Source organism: Protopterus annectens, chromosome 2.part1 (assembly GCF_019279795.1).
Source record: "Protopterus annectens isolate FY-2018-M chromosome 2.part1, PAN1.0, whole genome shotgun sequence".
In the NCBI taxonomy this organism is placed as follows: Eukaryota; Metazoa; Chordata; order Ceratodontiformes; family Protopteridae; genus Protopterus; species Protopterus annectens.
In genome coordinates this window covers 1,842,338,981-1,842,362,064 of record NC_056729.1, presented here as the reverse complement: position 1 = coordinate 1,842,362,064, position 23,084 = coordinate 1,842,338,981, and the positions used below count along the sequence as shown (strand labels likewise).

Sequence of the window (23,084 nt, the reverse complement as noted above, 5' to 3'; positions counted from 1 at the left end):
GTCATGCCTAGCAATCAAGCTCTCCTTAAATGAGCACTGCTTGTCCAAATAGCCTGCTTGTAGTGCATTGGCAACACAGCTGTCAGTGATTTTATCCCATTAATTTTTCACCCAGGTCATGACCTCTTGCAGGCTAGGCTTTACAAAGTTTCCATGCTGATTTCTCTCCATTCTATTTTCAATGTAGTCATTAAGTTCCGTGTGCAAATGGTCCTTGAATGGCTTGTTTATTGCAATATCAAGAGTCTGGAGATAGGCAGTCATTCCTGTGGGAATCATTATTTGATCTATTCTTCTCCGTGCAAGGAATTTCTTCATGTTTTTAGCGTGGTGAGTGCTGGCTGAATCCCAGACTAGCAGACCTCTTTTGCCACTTCGCAAAACAAGTGGCAGCATTACATCGACCCACTTCCTTATAAATGCTTTTGTGCACCACGCTTTTTCGGTTTCAAGAATATAAATGCCTGAAACAAGATCAATATTATTTTTTTTGCCCTTACTAATGATTAGAGGTGGGGTTTTCTTTCCATCTAGATGAATTGCAGAGGGTAGCTATGGATAGTGTGGGGCTGCTGAGTACCCCAAGTTCCACAGGGAAAAAGTATACCCTAGTGGTAGCAGATTATGCTACCAGATACCCTGAGGTGGTGGCATTGTCCTCCATTGAGGCAGAAAAGGTGGCAAATGCATTGTTAAAGATTTTCAGCAGGGTAGGTTTCCCAAAAGAAACACTGACTGACAGAGGTGCCAATTTCATGTCAGACCTGCTGGCTTGTCTGTGGAAGTACTGTGGGGTGAAGCACTTAAAGACCAACCCGTACCATCCCCAGACTAATGGTCTTGTTGAGAGGTTAAACTCTACACTCAAGATGATGCTATGGGCATTTGCAGACCAGTTCAAGAGGAAGTGGGACAGATATTTGCCCCATCTGTTGGTTGCTTACAGAGAGGTGTCCCAGGACTCCACGTTTTTTACCCTTTGAGTTGCTGTATGGGCATAGGGTGAGGGGATCTCTAGATTTGATTTGAGAAGAGTAGGAGGGCAAGTGTGTATCCCACAATGGGTCTGTTGTGGTATATGTCCTAAACCTCAGGCCAGATCTCAGGAACGTATGGACTTGGCCCAGGTAAAAACTGGCAGAAGCCCAACAGCAGAAAAAAGTTTGGTATGACAGCAATGCTTGAGTGAAAGAGTATGCTGTAGGGTAGCAGGTAAGGGTTCTCATTCCTGTCAGAAGAACAGCTAGGCAGGAGGCAAGGGCACAAACTGCACCATGCTAATATGAAGAAACCTTACCATGATAGGGAGCCCCTTGTGCTGAGTATTTACAGTGGATGACAGGAGGAGTCTGAGGGGGATCTGGTGACTGATCTCCTCAGTGAAGCTCGGACTGACACCTCAGTGGAAAGAGTAGCAATCTCCCAGCAGCCAGGTTTGAGAAATCTAGGCAGTATTACAAGTGTTTGTTGGCATGTTCACTAGGAAAACAAAATGTGCCCACCTGGTGCAACACCATGTGGATACAGGACCCCAAAGGCCCATTAAGCAGGCCCCTTATAGGGTGCCTGAGAGAGTCAAACAGACGCTGAGGGAGGAGATACAGGAGATGTTTGAATTAGGGGTATTTCAAGAGCCCAGTAGTCCCTGGGCTTCCCCAGTGGTACTGGTACCAAAGAAGACTGGCAGCACCAAGTTCTGTGTGGACTACAGGAAATTAAATAGTCACACACAATCAGATGCTCACCCCATACCTAGCGCAGATGAAGCCCTCGAGCAGCTGGGTGGGATTAAGTATCTTATCACCATTGATCTTAACAAGGGTTACTGGCAGGTGCCCTTGACTCCCAGTGCTGGAGGGAGGTCAGCCTTTGTGACTTCTTTTGCCTTGTATGAGTTCAGGAAGATACCCATTTGGGATGAAAAATGCCCCAATGACTTTCCAGAGGCTGGTAGATCATATCCTAGCCAGAGCAGGAGATTTTGCCCTTGCTTACCTAGATAATATTGCCATCTACAAACATTCATGGCCAGAGCACCTTCAGCATGTCAGGGAGGTGCTGGGCAGACTACAGAGGGCAGGGTAAACCATTAAGCCCGGCAAATGTCAGGTGGGTATGGCAGAGGTCTCCTAACTGGGACATAGAGTGGGGAGTAATAAGATCAGGCCAGAACCTGCCAATGTGGAAGTCATTCAGGCAAGGCCTGCCCCTGTTACCAAAAAGAAGGTGAGGGCATTCTTAGGCACAGCGGGGTACTGCAGAAAGTTTGTCCCTAATTATACTACCATAGCTGCTCCCCTGACAGACCTGACAAGGTAAAACAGGCCAGATAAGGCAGTGTGGACCCCAGCATGTGAGCAGGCATTCCAGAAGCTTAATGGAGCTTTGGGAGGACCCCCGTGTTAGCCAGTCCAGATTACAGCAAAGTACTTGTTGTGCAGGTGGATGCTTCAAACTATTGGGTGAGGGCTGTATGTAGCCAGGTTTCCTCAGAGGAAGAAGAGCACCCAGTGGTTATATCTCACTTGTAGGATCCAACCTAAGGAGGAATGCTATGCAGCTGTAGAAAAGGAATGCCTAGTTATAGTGTGGGCACTGCAGAAACTTCAGCCTTATCTGTATGGAAGGAAATTCACTGTAATTACAGACCACAATCCCTTAACATGGCTCTACCTCAAGACAGCCAGCAAAATGCCAAGTTACTAAGGTGGATCCTAGGGCCGCAAAGCATATGATATGACAGTGTAGCACCACAGTGGGGTTAGCAATGCCAACATAGATGGGCTTACAAGACAGGGAATAGGGCAAGGTATTCCCAGATAGGCTCAACCCTCTCAGGCAACATTTCTCAAAGGTCACTTGAAAAGTTAGCATGAGTTTTTGGGGGAAGGAAAAATGTGACACTGCCAGCCCAGCTATGTGGAATTTTATAAATAATTCTATGTCATTTCTGAATATTGATATGATTGATACAGAACTGCATGTTATGTACTGAGCTTCAAGAATGTAACCACAGCATACCCTGCTGGATCACAGAAGATTAACTTACAAAACTTCAAGAAAATAAGTTGAAATTAAGTGCTTTATGATTGTGCAATAAAAGTTAGTTTCAATGCAGAAGTAGACACAATGCATAGAGCTAGAGCTTTTTCTATTATCTGGAAAGAAAATTAATTATAGGTTTAAAATGTAAAGTGTTTTATTGCTTTATGACTTCCTAGCAGCTACACAGTTCTGAGCAAACATCTGTGAGATATACATTTCTCACACAAGGATGTTAAAATTCTGTTAGATTCTGGTTTAGCCTGGGAACTGAAGTCAGGTGACAAAAACTGATGTCATCCAGGCTAACCCAGCAATAATATTTGATATTAATTTAATATCTCTCTCAGAGAGAGACTGTGCAGTTTGTATTTTGTCTTTGACCTGGGAACACCCACTCATCATCACATCTGCATTTGCCTTGCTCTGTAAGTTAGTTTCTTAGGGCATGGTAACTATTTTTAGCTATAGATAGGAATATGGTAAAGATTAGTTTAGATGTTTTCTGTATTTATTTGAGACTGTCCTGCAATGTTGTTTTAAAATATTTCCTGTGATTCTGAACTCTGAAGTAACTGTGTTTGTTTATTGAGTATTGTTTTAAACTCTTACAGTATCTGCATATGTGTTTGGTGACATTGTATAGGCCAACCCTAAATAGCCTTGCAAGTCTTGGTCAGACTACCATTTGAATTTTTAGCAACATTACACAGTAGGATTGGATACCCTTTGCTAAGGGCCTTAGAGTAGCTGATAAACAGTTGGCTGGGGGCAGCTGGGAGCATAGCTAGTAAATCTGTGCCAGCCTTTAAGAGGTGTGTGTTTGTGTTTGTGTATAAATCAAATCTCATAGTGTGTGTGTATCAGCTACTTGGGCAGGGACGTGAAGCAGTGGTTGGACAGAGAGGGTGCTGGAGTTCTTAGCTTGGCTAATCGGCTGAGATCTCAACCATACCGCTGTGCCACTGTGGAGTCTTATTGGAGATCTGGAGAATGAGAGAGATACCAGCCCCAGACTGACTGTGATCTCTGTGTGCTCTTAAGGGAAATTGTACATTACTGCATGTACTTGTAATCCTCCCATTGTGTATGTCCCTCACTATTGCCAGTGGTGAGGACTGAGGCTCCTTTATTACTGGGCCAGTGCAGGGGTGTCACAGGTGGTTACTGGGCTATTGACCTGAAGGTCTTTATAAGTCTAGCCACGTGTGCCCAATATAATATTAGAGAGACCCAATATAAATGATCTTGCCTAAACTCAAGATCTTAGTTAGCAATGATTGCCCATATCTAGGAGGGTCATAGGTGAGATCCCCAGCAGGAATTTACTGTTTCCTATCCAGTCATCCAGGTTATGGTTAAACATGGTCATAGAGGGTTTTGTTTGATGTGAATTGGTAGCCTATTCCAGAGGAGTGGCAACCTCTGAGAGACATATCTGTCTCTCCAGCAGGTCCTATTTATGCCACATACCAGGTTAAGGTCCCTGGAGCAGGTGACTCTTGTCCCATTTGACTTGTGGATGTGCAGCATTTCCATAAGGTTTGGATCCAAGATTCCTCTGTAGGCCAAGCACAAGTCTCCTCTAAATAATCTGCATGCTACAGAGTACAGTGACAGTGACTTCAGTCTTTCAATGTATGACATGTGCTGAAAACCCTGAATTTTCTTGGTTAGAAATCTCTGAGGTTTCCCAAGTTGCTGCAGATGCCTGGTAAGGTACATACCAAAGGGACCATTGTATTCAACTATTGGCTTGATGATAGTCAAGTACAGGGGAGTTATGACCACTTTTGCTTTTGAGGCAGTGCCTTTGCTAATGAGGTGTGTGATGTAATATGGCTTCCTTACCACAGTAGACACATGGTGGTCAAAGTTTAGGTTATAGTCAACTTGCATTCCCAAGTTTCTCACTACTGAGTTGTTACTTAGGGTATTATTATTTAGATGATAGTCTGCAGGGATACCATTTTTACAGAAGGGGATGATATTACATTTTTAGCACTGAGTTTGAGTCCATAGCTTTGGCACCAATCATTGGCTTGTGTAAGTCCCTCTTGAAGTATATTGACATCATTTGGGGATTCAGTGATTGCACCTAATTTGCAGTTGTCAGCAAACTTAGTCAGCCACAGCCCATCTGTTTTGGCCTAAACTTCTGAAAAGTATATTCCAAACAACAGGGAGCCCAGCACTGACCCCTGTGGAACCCCACTGGTGACAGGTTTACTGGTTGAGGTAAAGTCCCCAACCTTGACTGAGTGTGATTTGTCAGTGAGCCAGTTAGCAGCCCAACTGATGACATAAGGGTTGATATTCATCTGGGAGAGTTTATCAATAATGCCTACATGTGGGATTGTATCGTAGGCTTTGGCTAAGTAAAGATAGGCTGTATGCATAGATTTGCCTTCATCTATGGCTCTGGTGACATTTTCAAAGAAGTCTACAAGGCTTAACAGGCATAACCTGCCTTTCACAAAACCAAACTGTGTCAGATCAAGGGTTTGGAGATCTGCTAAATCCTTATTTGTAAGGTATCTGATACAAACAGGTAACCTGTAAATGGTTCATCTCCCAGGCCCATGCTTACACTTATCAAGGGTAGCCGAACTTGTCAGAGATTTGGGATGCATGGCCATGCTTAAAAAGGCCCTTGTGGTTGTTAGCCTAGTAAACACCTATGAACCTATGAACCTATGAACCTATGATGATTTCTTCCATGATCGTACAAATAAGGCTGGTTAAGCTTATGGGTCTGTAATTCCCAGGGTCTGTTGCTGTACCCACTTTATGAAGGGGGATGAGTGTTGCTGTTTTCCACTTAGGAGGGATAAAACCTGTACTCAGGCTGTGGTTGAAGAGAGTATGTAATGGAGTTCCTAACTCATGTTTTAGACCATTTAAAATGCAACCTGGGATGTCATCTTGCCCCACAGAGGCTGTGTTTTTGGCCTTAGAGCATTAATGACTTGCTGTTTTGAAATGCAAGGTAGGGGAGATGTAGAGGAAATGCTTTGTGGACATCATTTGGGGATTCAATGATTGCACCTAATTTGCAGTCATCAGCAAACTTAGTCAGACACAGCCCATTTGTTTTGGCCTAAATGTCTGAGAAGTCTATAGGTTCATAGGTTCATAGGTTCATACTAGGCTATCTGCCCTGGGGCATTTATAAGCCTAGCCCGATTGTGTTTGGCTTACACCACCACTTGATTTGAGTATACTGTGCCCTTTTTAAAGTTTAGTTTACTGTGCCTCTGTCTAATAGTGACACGGAAGTAATCCCTGGGACAAACCTACGATCCCCCATCCACTCATCAAGATTCTTCTTGAAGAGAGTCAGTGAGGTGCTCTGCCTAACATGAATTGGAATTCTATTCCAGAGCGAAGGGAGTCTCTGGGTTATGAATATTCCAAACAACAGGGGGCCCAGGGGGTGAAATTTTCCCAAAACCTGTCAGCTGACAGGTTAGCTATTTTCATAGGATCAGTGTGTGTGATGCCATCCACACCTAGTTCATCACATGTCTGGATCCTACCTTTTAGGTTACGAATATAGCTAAAGAATACCTTATGGTTATCATTAGCTGTGGTTGCTAAAATTTTTCAAAGTAACCCTTAGAGGATTTTACAAGTTGTCTTATTTGTTTGTTCAAGCAGAGGAGGGTGTTCTTCCAGTGCTGGGACCTCCCATTTTTATTCTTAGACAGCAACGAGGATCTAGATTTGATCCTGTCAGGTACAGCTGTGTCAATACATTTATGTAAATGCTTGTACAGAGCATTTGTGTATACTTTAGTATAGTTGTCAATGCCATCTGTGGGAACAGGAACTTGGAAATTATTTATCCCATCCTTTAGGAGGGTATAATTAGCTTTGGTGAATTTTTTTGCCTTATTTCACATACAAGAGATTCAGGTGTTATAGCTACTTCAAATATGACTGATTTGTGATCAGATTTAATCAATGAGGTTCCTATACTTCTGGTGGTGCAATGGCCATCCATGTTGGTAAGGACCAGGTTGAGAAAATTTGAGCCCCTTGTGGGGTTGCACAGTACTTGTTCTAGGGCATTAGTGTTAACTTCGTGTGAGGATGTTGGTACTCATTTAAGTTACCCAGTCAAAGGAGTGATAGTTAAAATCACCCATGAGTAGTGTTTGGTTGTAATTTGATTGACTCAAGTAGGTCCAAATAAACAGCATGAGTATCTTGGTTCATTGAAGGGGGTCTATACATAACAATGACTTGAAGGGGGGGGTCTTACCCACAGCTAGTTGAGCTTGGAGTAACTCCACGGAGTTTTCCTGTCTAACCAGTCCAGAGGTGTATTTATCTCTGATGAAGATAGATAACCCTCACATTCTCACATGTTCATTTTCCAGTCTGAAAGTGTGGAAGGCATTGTAGCCTTGTAAGGGTACTCTCTGCAGCCCTGAACCACATTTCTGTGACTGCACACATGTCAACATCCTCCAAGGAGAGGAGTGCTTCCAGAAAGTGCAGTTTCTGATTTAAACTCCTAGCATTTAGCAGCATAACCTTTAATTTATTAGTGAGTGATATTTTCAAGTCGGAAGTTTTGTTCTTGAGACCTTGCCTAAAAAAGGCACAATGGGGGAGGCAAGTGGCTTAGCCACTAACCAAAAGCCTAGGGGTGACAGGTGAAGACCATCTCTGACAAAGCAGCATGGTCTATCAACCATATCATCCCAGGCTGACAGGAACTGGATCCCCTTAGAATGACACCCAAAACTAAGCCACTTGTTAAAGTCGATCATTTTTTGTTTATATTGAGGCATCATCCTAGGTGAGGGTAGAATGCTGCTCATGGCTAGGAACATACCTGCCTGGGACACACATTCAGAAAGCTCAATCATAGCTCTCTTCATATAGTCCAGTGAGGTACATCTCAAGTTATTCACACCAACATGAACTATGACGGAGTCATAACATTACCTTTGTTGAGAGACTTGAGTACATGTGTGATCTGACAGATCCTTGTGCCCAATAGACAGCTGACTGTAACCTTCTTGTCCAGCCTGGTGAGTGGGACATCTGTATATCTCACAATGGAGTCACCCATGACTAAAAATGTTGATTTAGATGTGCTTTGTTTTAGGGGCTTATTTGGTGAGACACTGGTGCTTATGTTTTTGTGTGCATGGAGTGCTGTAGGTGCTATATTAGGTGTAGCATGTTTGTGTTTGGAAGGGCTCTGGTGTTTAGGCAGGCTTTTGGTGAATACCTCCGCGTATGATGGTTTTATATGTTGAGTGCGTGGTTTGCATAGGAGGTGTAGTATGTGAGCTGACAGCCTGTTCAGTGTTACTGTTCTGTGCGCGGAGAGCAAGGATTCCATATTCGTAGTGTAGATGCATCTCTGACAAATTGTACTTGGGTGATTTAGGAGTAGGGTTTGTCAGTGTACATGATGCAGTTGTTACACTGCCTCACGATACCCATGTCAATCAGGCTTGCAGGAGAAATGGAGGGAAACTGACCATCCATAATGCTGGGTTAAATCCTGTTTTCACAATGGGAAGAGGAAATGGAGGGGTGTGGTATAATTAGATGCTCTAAATGGGGTCTATACTAATGGGGTGCTCTATAAAAGGTCTATACTAGCTGGGTTCTCTAAATGGTATGAGACTATTGTAGATTTGGTGGTTTTGGGAGTGTTTAAGGGGCAAAAGCACATTTGAGGTGCTCTCTGAGCAGCTAAGTACTATTTAAGAACTTCTCAGCCGGATCACGGGCAGCTACTAAGGGAAATTTACCTCCTGAAGTTTTTGCTTCTATAACTACCAGTGGTTACCCCCACTGTGTGGTAGTGCACAATGGTGCATGGAGGTGTTTTACTTGTAAACAGATGAATACAGCAGAGTAGTGGCTTATGGGTAAACCGATGAATACAGCAGAGAAGTGGCTTATGGGTAAACAGATGAATACAGCAGAGCAGTGGCTTATGGGTAAACAGATGAATACAGCAGAACAGTGGCTTATGGGTAAACAGATGAATACAGCAGAATGGTTGCTGGTTTCCTAACTCTGTGAGCAAACCCATGCAAATGCAGGGTTTATGTAGCAACAGTGAGCAAACTGAATTAAGCAATGTACCAATCGTGGCAGCCGTGCTTGATAGCTACAATACTTTTATTATGAAGCGCTTTTCGTTCAATAGCAGTACTTGAACTTCTTCAGATACATTGCAAATTAATTAGTAGCATTTAAATAGTAAAACAGTTAAATCACCTGATGTTCTGCATCACTTGTTTAAAGTACTATACATCCATTTCCATTAAAATTCCTTAATACAATATTAATTAAAAACATTTCTAAAATCCTACTTATATCCTGTCTTACTTATCCCAGTATGTAATCAAGCATACCTAAATGTTGGGTAAGTAACTGTAAATACCTTAAATACTGACCGTATGAGTTAGGAAGCAGCTTATTTTTACTATTCTATCTTGGCAGGTACCTGTCACCTCTGTAATAAATTTCTTAAAATACGCTTATTGCATAAATGCATACCCACTTACATAATTATTGCAACATTAATAAAATATATCAAATACATATATGTTTCTACAACAGATGATTAAATCCTGAATTTAGTGTTGCATAACTGCGTACATATGTTTATCTACATAAACTTTTGATTTTTAATATAGGCATTATGGAACACATATCATTTAATCCAGGGGTGTTATATGCATGTAGCCGGATTTGCCATATCAATTCCAGTCTCTCAAGCTTTGTTTCCAATGGTCCCCCTCTCATACAGTATAAGTAGACTCAAACAAGACAATGCATTAGCTAAACATATCCAAGAATACCCCAACCATGAATTCAAATTCCGGATACTAGATCAGGCGGTAATGAATAGTCTTTAAGGTATTTACAGTTACTTACCCAACATGTAGGTATGCTTGATTACATACTGTAATAAATAGGATAGGATATAAGTAGGATTTTAGAAATCTTTTTAATTAATATTGTATTAAGGAATTTTAATGGAAATGGATGTATATTACTTTAAACAAGTGATGCAGAACATCAGGTGATTTAACTGTTTTACTATTTAAATGCTACTAATTAATTTGCAATGTATCTGAAGAAGTTCAAGTATTGCTACTGAACAAAAAGCGCTTCATAATAAAAAGTATTGTAGCTATCAAGCACGGTTGCCACAATTGGTTTTTGAGTTTGAAGTTTTATTTGTGCTATCGGAATTAAACAATCTAACGGATAATTAAGCTCAAAACTGAGCCCTGTGCCAACAACCTTCATTCAGATGAGTCCTAACTGTACTCTCCTGCCACAAGGGTGCAGGGGGCCCTCTCCAACAAAATATAGCCTGCTTCAGTACCCAGTTTAACAAACAGATCCAGATTCAGCAGGTCTGAATCTAGTCTATGGTACAGCAGAGAAAAAGTGCAACAAATTAGCAAGGACAGTTTTAAAAAAACAGCAGTATAGCAAAAATACAGTTTAAAAGTGTAAATACAGTATACAATTGTACTTATGGTTAGCAGAATGCAACAGATTCCTTGGACTGCACAGATGATTACAGTAGAGCAGTTTTGATACTGTTATATAGGACCAGCCTGCAAACAGATAACTAACTGTGCACTGTTGATATAAATATCCCTAAAGGTACATTTAACAAATATAAAATGATCTGACAACTTATCTGATCAGACAAAAAGAGATGACAAAGCTTCTTGACATCTGAACAAATTTACCTCCAGAGGGAGTTTCTTCCTTGAGTAATGACACCAGTAAACTTTGTCAGCCTTCTTGCATCCACTTGAAACCACTGATTTTTGTTTTTCTCAGCAGCACACCAGGCTCCGTCATAGAAATCTCCATCATGGATCCCAGCCTGAAAGTAATAGATGAAAAAGCAGGTCAAAAGCACTGGCATCTAAACAAAGGTGTTTCAGGAAACATGAGCCTTGTGTCTTTCTGGTAGAAAAAATACTGTATAACCTTAACAACTTTAGGGTAAGTCTTGTACAGTGGGCCTTGTTACTTCTGATCACAAACACACACACGCATGCACACACATGCATGCACGTGCACACACACACACACACACACACACACACACACACACACACACACACACACACACACACACTCCCACCCCCCCCCACACACACACACACACTCACACACACACATACACATACACACACACTCACACACACTCACACACACACACACACACACACACACACACACACACACACACACACACACACACACACACACACACACTGGATTACTTTAATTCTTCCCTAAATACACCATCCTTCAGTGAGATGTTAAAATGTGGACCATCAGCCTGAGTTGGTGGGAACTCAGGAGGATATAAAATATCCCACAGCACTCATTGAAAAAAGAGTAGGGGGTCTTCCTCATTCATACCTCTCAACTGTTCAGATTTTCAGAAAATGCCCAGATTTTTGCACTATCGTTTCGATCTGTCCCTAAAAGAAATTTGTGTTTTTTGGCAAATCACTGAGGACTGAAGTTACTACATAATGACATTCATATATCCTTCAGAAAATGCATGCTAACACAATTCCTGTTACTCTAGTCACTTTCTAGGTTTATAAGAGCAATATTTAAAATCTGTCCCTATTCTCTTTTCTCTCATTATTTTAGGCATTATAGAGATTTATTGCACTTAGATGTTGAGATGTATGCATGTCCTTGTCAGATTTCCCATACGGATACCACTTTGGGTCTAGTGGGAGTAACTAAGTCAAGAAAGCATAATAATAAGAAATATATCTGTAACAAATATCTGTTCAGTATAGGCTTGTCACAGCTAATCCTTTGTACAACTTTTGTAGCATATTAATTAATGGCATCGTGTCACTATCGCATGCTTGTTTTTCCTAGTCATCACTTATGACTATTATAGCAATAACCCACGCCTGGGTGTGGGTAATGCTAAATTTACCCACGGTTGGCGTTGTTTGGTCCTCGGGCAGCCCTCGGGACCAAACCACGCCAACCGTGGTAATTTAGCATTACCCACACCCAGGCGTTTATTGCTATTATACATGACATTATTTAAGAAAAGAAACTGTTACTTTTCTTAAATAATGGCATAGTATAATGCCTGTTTACTGCCCTTCCGCAGATGTCTGGCATCCAAGGCAGTTCTGATGTACTGCGCGCCTGCGCAGTACATCAGAACTGAGCAAAAGCAACGGAGAAAGCAAGATCTCCGTTGCTTTTTAGTCTCGCTATGTTAAATGAGTTTAACATAGCGAGACAGTTTTAAAATAAGCAACAGACATCTCCGTTGCTTATTTTAAAGCTGTCTCGCTATGTTAAACCCATTTAACATAGCGAGACAGTGTTTTAAAAAGAACGAGTTATACTAATGGAAAAAAGTCCGGGCGACCGGATCTTTTTCCATTAGTATAACTCGATTTACAACGGGCACGCTGGCCAATCAGCGTGCACGTTTTGGGGGGGTCATGGTATAATATTCAGTTTAGCACTGCATGCATACAGTATTTGAGATTTTTATCCCTGGGACTCCACTGAAAATCTATCTTTCTGAGCAGACATTCACATTTAACAAATGTTAGTAAATGAATACATGATTGATTGATTAAACAAACAAGCAAATAAATAGGTGAATAACTATTTTGAATTCCTTTTGATATCATGTAATTGTATTTTATGTATATATTAAAACTGTGTTAAATGTGGAACTTTTCTCCTCAGGCATTCACAAAAAAATATTTTTATCAGATTTGGACTGTCCCAGTAAACAAAAATAAATAAAATAATAAATGAATAATGATATCAGATGTTAAGAAAGCTTTGGAAGTCTGGTAAATTCGGCAATATAAAGATCTGGACCACAGGAGAGCAAAAGAGAAAGAAAAAACCTTGGGTTAGGGGTATGTTTTAGGGGTATGTTTTAGGGGTATGTGTTAGGGGTATGTGCTAGGGGTATGTTTTAGGGGTATGTTTTAGGGGTATGTTTTAGGGGTATGTGTTAGGGGTATGCTTTAGGGGTATGTTTTAGGGGTATGTGTTAGGGGTATGTTTTAGGGGTATGTTTTGTTACATGCAGTTTTGTTGGGTAAGACAACTTCTCAAAATTGCGGCCTTTGAAGTGGTACTTCCTAGGTATGGGTTGTTTTGCTTTATGCAAAAAGAAAAGAAACAATTCATTGACATTTTATTTTAAGTACATTAAGGACCACCATGATAGAGATCTAACATATGTGTCAAGGTAAGGGCTGGGATATTTTAAAACATTGTAATTGCATCCAGTATGTCATTATCTTTCCAGATCTTTAAATTTCTAGTCTCCCACCAGGACCCAAGTCTTCTTCAGCAATTACATTCTGCTTGCTGAGCACACTCAAGCAAATCTGCAGTCTGTGGCTACCACTCCACCCATACAGTATAAGAAGGAATCAGTACTGCAAACTAAACAAGGATATACATTTTGAGCCTCAAGAGCAGGGTCAGTCCACCCATGCATTCTACTTGTATGTTTTATGAGAGTGAAACTATTGCATTAGCAGTATTTCTTAGTAGTTCTCAGCTTGCTAATAAAACTGACTGTTGTAGCCTTGTGCCCCCCCCCCACTAGTACAGTAATCCTAACTGTCCAATAGACAGTATACATTTAATTCACATCCCTGTGACTAAATTAACCATAAGGCAGCCCTCTCAGTGCTTTCTGCCTTAGTTTGTATCACTTGGAGGCCCACCTGTTTATTTGCATCTCTATACATTCCCCTTCATTGCTAATGTATCTCCCTACTCTAATCTGTGCACAAACTGGTTACTAATCAGCAAGTCAATGTGAAGACACACTCCCACCCTTAATAAACTTTGCTGTCTCTTCTCTCCTTCACTTTACGGGTAGTTTGAATTATTACTTACCCCCTCTGAGGCCTTCACTGATTTCCACTGATTGCCTCTGGTTTCTTTGCATTCCACCTGGTTTACACCCCTTGTGCTATCTCCCTCCCCTATATTAGTCTATATTAGAATCCTGCTGAGCATGGAGCCTTCCTTAAATTTCTAGTCTCCCACCAGGACACAAGTGCTCTTCAACAATTACATTCTGCTTGCTGGTAAGCCATTAGACCTCAGGAATTTGTTTTAAAAGTGTTCAGATTTGTAAAGTAATTCTTACTTTTTTCTCTTGCTTTGGTTGGCTCTGGCTCTGCCCCGCTCCGTTCGCCCTCACTAACACTCGGACTCTCTCCGCTCCCCATGCCCTGCCCCCTATTCCCTCCCACCCCCACTACCTCTACATTTATAGCAATCACAGCCGCACCCACAGCTCACCCTCACATCACCTCCACCAATCACAGCTCCTCAAGTCATATCACATTATATTACACCAACTTGCTCCACACAAAATACTCCCAACCACTCTCATTCCCACTAGGCATTTTTTACATCACCCACACTACTTCCCCATCCACATATAGTGCAACCCTATAATTCCTATTCAGACCCCCACCTAGAAACAACTTAAACTTTATAACCATGACTATCACACAACTAAGTCTAGTCTTTCTCATAATTCTTTACAACACCACAAGTTATCACTCTAGCAATATGCCTAAACTTAGTAGCACAACACTAGATTATGCACTCTCATATACAAACACCACACATTATAATAATATCTGCCCACAATTATTCAAGAACTACATAACGGACCAATTCAGAACTAAACACATATGCTCTCATTCCTACTCCAAAAAAACACAATACTTTCTCACACTCCTCACCAAACTCCAACATCTGTATAACCATTTTAACTCCAGGCTCACCATAAGTGGGGATATCCACCACAACCCAGGCCCAAATCCATCCTGTCCAACACAAACTGCTCCAACACAAATGTCAGAACATAACACCCCCACTATCTTCATCCCTTGGCAAATCAACAACAGCAGCGAAACCAACCATATTTTAATGCTAAATATTAATATTAGAAGTATCAAAAATAAAATACCTGAACTCCAGGCCACACTAGCACACCACTCCCCAGACATAGCTGCTTTAACAGAAACCTGTCTAAATAAAAACAAAGCTAACTCAGAAATTCTCCCTACCGGCTACAATATCATTAGACAAGACAGACCATTTCGTAAAGGGGGTGGAACTGCCTTACTGTATAAGTCCAACTTAACTGTATGTCAATTATCAAACTCATACCCCTCCTCCAATAATTGGGACATACTTATCTCACAACTTTAACTTCACCCTAAAAAGGTCATCACCACAATTGTAATCTATATTCCACCTGGTAATACACCTGCTAGCCTTGAAGACTTCTTATCCTGGTGTTCTTCCACATACTCACAAGAAACTCTTATTCTGGGGGACTTCAACCTAGATTGGTTCACCTGTATATCAGAACCACCAAGTAATCTAATCAATCTCCATGGCTACCAGCAGCTAGTCCAAATTCCAACTAGATGTGATAAAAAATCTAAAAGGGAATCCATCCTTGACTGGGTCCTAACTAACAACCCCACACTGTACCCTCACACAGGCAGTCTCCCAGACACCTTAAGTGACCACAACATAATATACTTTATACATAGTAGAACAAGCATATGCAAAACCACTAACTATATATCCACTAGAAACACAAAAAAATTATCTCCTGAGGTCCTCAACACTTTACTCTGTAACTGTGACTGGACTCCCCTAAAACCCTCCCACTTGACCAGGCTGCAGCATATTTCAACAAAACATTTCTACAACACCTAGACACTGTTGCTCCATTGCGCAAAATCAAGGTTAGAACATCTACAAACCCCTGGCTCAGTAAAGAAACCAAACAAATCCTCAAGTCCAGAGACACTGCCTGGCTTTACTATCAAAAAACAAAGAAACACAAAGCCTAACTAAGTACCAAGAACTGCGCAACCGTGCAAAAAATGCATTAGGCTGGATAAAAAATCCTACTACACAACATTACAAACTAAATACCAACACAACCCACAAAAATTTTGGAAAAATGTAAACCAGCTACTAAAATTCACCCAAAAGGCTACCCCCAAACCAACCACCCTGACACTAAAGTTCCCATTGAAACACAATTCAACTCCCACTTTGTGAACTCAATTCTATCCTTAGTATCACAGGACAGTTCCTTCATCATTAGCCCCCCCAACACAAATAACACTAATACAAGCTTTACCCTCAAAACAGTTTCCACCACTTCAATCAAAAGCATGCTCTCCAAACTAAAAACCTCATCAACAGCAGCCAACCTACTCCCCAGCTATTTCTTGAAACTCACAGCAGATGCTATTGCTATCCCAGTCTCCACTCTCATAAACAGATCAATTGTTGAAAACTATGTGCCCAAACTCTGGAAAAAATCCTATGTTACACCCATACATAAAGGCGGGACCTCCACTGAACTTAATAACTACAGACCCATTGCTTTACTCTTCCCCCTGGCCAAAATCCTAGAAAAATACATCCATAACCAGATGCTAAACTATCTCCTAGACAGCAACATCCTGTCACCTACTCAGCATGGTTTCAGACCTGCCCATAGTACCACTACAGCCCTCCTCTGCTTCACAGACACAGTAAACCTTCTCAAAAATGAAGGCCTACAAGTGTCAACTCTTTTTTTGGATATGTCCAAAGCATTTGACACAGTCTCATGCCAAATCCTGCTAAACAAACTAAACCAATATCATCTATCAAATTCCACTCTTACCTCGTTCCAAAGCTACTTAACTGACAGGTACCAAGCTGTGAAATGGGAAAATTCTCTCTCTCCTCAGCTGCTCATAACTATAGTAGTCCCACAGGGTTCTATCTTAGGACCACTACTATTCACAGTCTTCACAAATGACCTCCATACCTCCAAACAGCATGCATCTGTCATTCAGTATGCAGATGACACTACCTTAATCTGTGCTGCACAAAACATTCTCACCCTCCTGCAAACAACTCAGCTAGCATTCTCTGATGTTGAAACCTACCTTACCAAAGCCCAACTTATCCTCAATCCAAAGAAAACTCAGCTTATGATTATAACCAGTTCTAACAAAAACACCGATAACAGTCAATTCACTATCTACTCCACAAATGCTACTCCAATTGCTCCAGTGGCACAGGCTAAGCTATTGGGAATAACCATAGAATCCCACCTAAAATTTGATAGTCATCTCAACTTAACTACTAAAAAAGTACATGCCAAACTGGGGTCACTCTACCGTATCAAACCATTTCTTACCAACAACACAAGATCAGCCATCACTCACTCCCAACTTCTATCCACCCTACTCTATGCATCTCCCATTCTAACTAATCTCAACAAAACTGAACTAAGCAAAATGGAAGCCTGCTATAACAGAATTTCCTTTAAAGCAGATGCCCTACGCTGACCGCCTTAAAAAACTCCAGCTATACTCTGTCACATATCGTCTACTCAGAGGCGATCTTTGCTTAACATACAAGGCCATGTCAAACCCAGAGCTGTTGGACATGCTTCACTTAAAGAAATCCCAATCCCTCAGAGCCACACGCTCCAGGGATCTAAACCTTGTCATCACAATAAACAAAACATGTTGGAGGGAAAGGTTCCTGACCCAGAGACTCCCCAGACTCTGGAATAGATTGCCCATATATGTCAAGCAGAGTGCCTCTTTGCTTCAAAAGGAACCTTGACGATTGGATGGGAGAAAGGAAATTCACCCCGGGGATCACGTCAGTTGCCCTGCTAGACAGGGGTCCAGGGAAGTAAATAGTGTGGGAAGAAATAGCCAGGGAATTGTTATGGCTAGGCTTGTATAGGCCCTAGGGCTGATAGCCTAGTACCAACCTATGAACCTATGAACCTATGCTGCAAATTGCTCATATAGAACTCATCACTGTACTGCTTTGAGACAGCTGCACTGGCTTGACCTGCCCAACCTCCTAACCTACAATCAGCTCTGCCTCTGTTATTCTATCTATTACCTCCCCAATAAGTGTCCTGCCCTCAAAAACCTAGTACAACATCACTCAGCCAAAAGGCCTCTTAGATCATCAAGCAAACTACTACTAGAAGTCACCAACAGCTACAATAGCTTTGGAGATGCACTATATAGTAGTTCAGTGGCTACAAAATGGAACTCTGTCCCCACTAGCATTCAAAACACATCATCCAAAGCCTCCTTTAAAGACCTCATTAGGCAACATCTCAAGCAAAGTTGGCAGTGCCATGATTGCTCCCCAGGCTAGTGAAAGCGGATAACATATACATACTAAATCTAGAGTACTTGATTAAGATTGAAAACTATTCTCACAAACACTGGCTAATCTACACTGTATGTACTGTACCTGTGTACTATGTATGTATTCTACCTATGTTCCAAATTTCAGCTGTACACCATAAATCTATTAATTACCTTTATTTTTAAAATGAATATTTTTTTGTTTGTTCTCTCCAATGTAACTGTTTATGTGCTGCATACTACTGTAAAACATGTCTCTTGTAATTTGTGTCTATACTGATCATGTCTAAATAACTAAATGTGTCTGTAATTTTTCTTTGTGGAGCTTTTCTCCCCAGGCCTCTGCTGAAAAATGGCCTTTTCGGCTCAGTTAGACACCCCTGGTTAACAAATGAAAAATAAATAAATAAATAAATTATGGAGGTAAGATTTACTTCATCTTTTTGGTATGTCCCTCCTAATGGAGAGATGATAAAATCAGCAAGCAAAGTGGGGGGTTGGAATAATGGTTAGGTAATTACCCCTCAGACACAAGGTAAGGGTTTGAATATCCTTCTTGGTAAATTGGTTAGGGTTAAAAGGGCCCAGAAGAGTAGCTGGCCTAGTATCTACCTGTGAATTAAGGAGAGTAGTGATGCTAGGGTTGAATTCATCCGCAGTTCTTTGTGGACCATGTTTTTACAAAATCTCCCCAAGACGGCACTGATTTATAGACTGTATTTTATATAGCATATATCATGGACAGAAGTAGGTTAAAAAATAAAAAGACAGTGGAGTGCGTAAGTCTTAGGATAAAAAAGTGCCCAATTCTGATAGCCGCACTGGTGCCAGGACTGGAAAAAATGACAGTGTAAAATCCTCAAGGCACGGAAATATTCCTACAATAGGACTAGGCCAGGTCCAGAGGGAGGATGGCCCCCTGTTGTAGAAGGAAGGAGTAGTCCACAAAAAACAAAAAAACTGATAGGCCAAAAAAGAGTTATAATGGTGATAGAGTGGACTGTTGAGGATAAGAAAGAAATGATGTATTGTTACTGTTATGCAAAAAGCCCAGAATTTCCAGACAAAAATGCCCCCCAAACATCTCCAACGCCCAGGTGAGAACTGCCCTCACTAAGGCAAAAAACACAGCATCCATGGGACCGGATGGTGTCCCCGGCTGTGTGCTTCATGAACTCAACGAGGAATTAAACCCACAGTTAGGACAGCTGTTTAATCTTAGCCTCACCTCAGGATCGTACCCAAGGGTGGCGCCTGGCGACTGTGGTCCCACTTCATAAGGGCGGTGCCTCCACAGACCCTGGAAATTACCGCCCCATTAGCTTGACAAGCCTTATCTGCAAAGCCATGGAGAGGATCATAATGGAACTCATAAATAAAGACATAGGAACTTGCAGACTTTGGATCCAACCCAGTTTGGCTTTGTCAAAGGCAGATCCTGCCTCTTAAACTTGGTTGACTTGACAGTCACCAAGGCCATTGATGAGGGAAAGGCAGTCCATACAGCCTACCTCGACCTGGCAAAGGCCTTGACACAATACCCCACTCAGGTATCATCGAAAAACTCATCAGCTTGAATGTAAACCCATACATCACAAGATGGGTTGCAAACTGGCTAAGTGACAGAGCCCACAGGGTCAGAGTTGCTGGAGCCATGTCAGACTCAAAGTCTGTCACAAGTGGTGTCCCACAGGGCTCAGTCCTGGGTCCACTCTTGTTCGTCATCTACTTTTCTGAAGTACAAGCAAACACAGGAGGGTTATGGCTGACAAAGTTTGCAGATGACTGCAAACTGAGCCATAGTCGAAAACACATCTGACACAGATATCCTCCAGAAGGGCCTCACAGAAACGGATAACTGGTGCGAGAGCCATGGCCTGAAGTTAAACGCCAAAAAATGCATAGTCATACCCTTTGGGAAAAATAAGGTTACCCCTAGCTACCGTATAGGTGGCAATCCACTGAGCACAGAAAAAGTCATCAGGGATCTGGGGACCCAAGTTGACAGTAGCCTTTCGTTTGACACTCATGTTGCTAAAGTAGTTAGGAAAACCTTTTATATCGCCCACCTGATCATGAAGGGATTCACATCTAGATCAAGGGAGGTCATCGTCCCCCTGTACTCATCACTCATTAGACCTATGATTGAGTACAATGCCCAGTTCGGAATGTATCTGACCAGACACCTGCTGCAGCTTGAAAGGCCTCAAAAGTTCCTCACCAAAAGGATAAAGGGTCTCAAAAATATGTCTTATGCTGCCCGACTTAAAGAACTCCAGCTCTATTCAGTCTCATACCGCTTGCTCAGAGGTGACCTGTGCCTGACATATAAAGCCATGTCAAACCCAGATTTGATGAATATGCTTCACCTCAAAAAATCTAGATCTCTCAGAACCACAAGGGCGGGAGACTTAAACCTTGACACGGTTATAAATAGAATGTGCTGGAGGGACAGATTCATCACCCAGAGACTCCCTATGCTGTGGAACAAAATCCCGGTACATGTGAGGCAGAGCACCTCGCTGGCCTTGTTCAAGAGGAATCTTGACCAATGGATGGGAGATCGCAGATATACCCCAGGGATTACTTCAGTGTCACTGCTTGACAGAGGCACAGAAAAATGATAGGCATAGTTTTTATTCAAACTAAAGGGGTGGCGAAAGCCACATAACTATGGGCTAGGCTTATAAATGCCCTTGGGCAGATAGCCTAGTATGAACCTATGAACCTATGAAAAGCTATACAAAAAGGTTAAGAGAGAAATTAGAGGAAAAAAAATCTTGCACAAGAAAAACTGTCAGAAGCTTCAAATAAAAATGTATGTTCATCAATACAACAGATTTAATTAAAATATTATATAGACCAAGAACTCTTGGGCCGTTTGGAAAAAGAAGAGACTGAGAAAGTGTGAAAATGTAAAGAACAAAACATAGTTTTGAAGGGTATAAAAAGAAACATGATGATGGGAAACAAAGAGAGATTGAATATGGTGCGACATTTGTGGAAGGCAGAAATCAAACTAATCAAGACCAAAAAGCAGCTCCAAGGATATTTGAAGAGAAATATAGGCAAAGGTATCCAGGTGTAGAAAATTTCACAATACAAAAAATAAGATCATAAAGGGGAGACACAGAATAGAAGATTAGGAAAGTAGAAGTCAAATAAATAGAAGCTGAATCTATGGAATAACTGCAAAGTGAAGGACTTAGAATAGAATGTCTAACACAGGTTATGTCAGAGCACAATGGAACAATGAGTCCCCAAAGTAAGGAGAAACAGGTGGAATGGGAGACATCTGAAGAAGAATATAGGTTCATAGGTGGTTACTAGGCTAACGACCACAAGGGCCTTTTTGAGCTTAGCCATGCATCCGAAATCTCTGACAAGTTCTGTTATCATTGATAAGTGTAAGCATGGCCCTGGGAGAGGAACCATTTACAGGGTACCTGTTTGCATTAGAGACATAGGTGCTAAACCAGGGATGAATTTCCAGTTTCCGATCCAATTGTCCAAGTTGCACTTGAATTGGGTTAGGGAGGAACTCTGCTTCACTTGGATGGGGAGCCTATTCCATAGATGGGGTAGTCTCTGAGATACATACCTGTCTCTCCAGCAGGTTCTATTTATATCACAGGTGAGGTTTAAGTCTTTAGAATACATAATTCTGATACTGTTTGTTTTATGGATATGCAAGAGGTCCATCAGAGTGGGGTCTGACAATGTGTTGTATGCCAGATATAGATCTCAACACAAAAGCCTGTAGGAGACAGAATACAGGGATAGGACCTTGAGGAGGTCTGCATAGGACATTTTACTTATGCCCTGTATTCTTTTAGTAAGGAACCTCTGTGGACATTCCAGTTGTTGGATATGCCTGGTTAGGTACATACCAAAGGGGGCATTGTACTCAATGATAGGTCCGATGAATGCCGAATACAGTGGAACAATGACTTTCTTGGACTTACAAGCCATACCTTTGTTTATAAGTTGTGCAACATAGAATGATTTCCTCACCACTGTAGACATGTGATGATCAAAGGCTAGATTACTATCTATGTGTGTCTATAAGTTCGTGACTACTGGGTCACCTCTAAGGGGTCTGTTGTTTATATGGTAGTTACCAGGGATGGATGACTTCCCAAAGGATAGTATTATGCATTTCTTGGCATTTAGTTTTAGTCCATGGCTCTAACACCAGTTAATTGTCTGTGGCAACCCCTCCTAGAGAACATTTGTGTCAGTGTGAGATTCAATGACAGCTCCTCAGCCAGAGACCACTGACATTGGCCTTGACTTCTGAGAAGTAAATGCCTAAAAGGAGCAGTCCAAGGACTGATCCCTGAAGGACTCCACTTGTGACTGGCCTCTTTGTAAAGGTGGATTCCCCTGTTCTAACTTCCTGGGTACTGTCTGCAAACCAGTTGGCTATCCACTGGGTGACATACGAGTTTGTACCTATTCTCTTGAGTTTGTCAACAATGCCTAAGTGGGGTATTGTGTGTCAAATGCCTTGGCCAGGTCATGATCGGTCATGTTTCATGTTATTTAGAAGGCATCCTGAGGTGTTGTCTGGGCCCATTGATGCAGTGTTCTTGGTCTTACAGAGAGCATTAAGGACCTGTTACCTAGTGATAGTAGGGGGGGTTATATTTGACGATATTTCCTGAGGGAAGGTTGAGGCGGAGAGAGGACATGGTAAAGAAAATTAGTTCTAATTTGGTATAATATTTATACAAAGGATAAAGCAAAACTAATCAATACAAAAAGCACTACCTAAAA

At 41.6% G+C, this 23,084-nt stretch overlaps 1 protein-coding gene across 2 annotated transcripts in view; it reads right to left on the bottom strand.

Moving 5' to 3' along the window:
- LOC122794659 (probable carboxypeptidase X1) overlaps positions 1-23,084 on the bottom strand; it is a 1,175,708-nt gene that overhangs the window by 538,294 nt on the left and 614,330 nt on the right. For both annotated transcript variants that reach the window (XM_044063283.1, XM_044063284.1), the window contains one exon: positions 10,794-10,933. In XM_044063283.1, the coding sequence (XP_043919218.1) occupies positions 10,794-10,933 (140 nt within the window). The remainder of the gene's footprint in view (positions 1-10,793; positions 10,934-23,084) is intronic.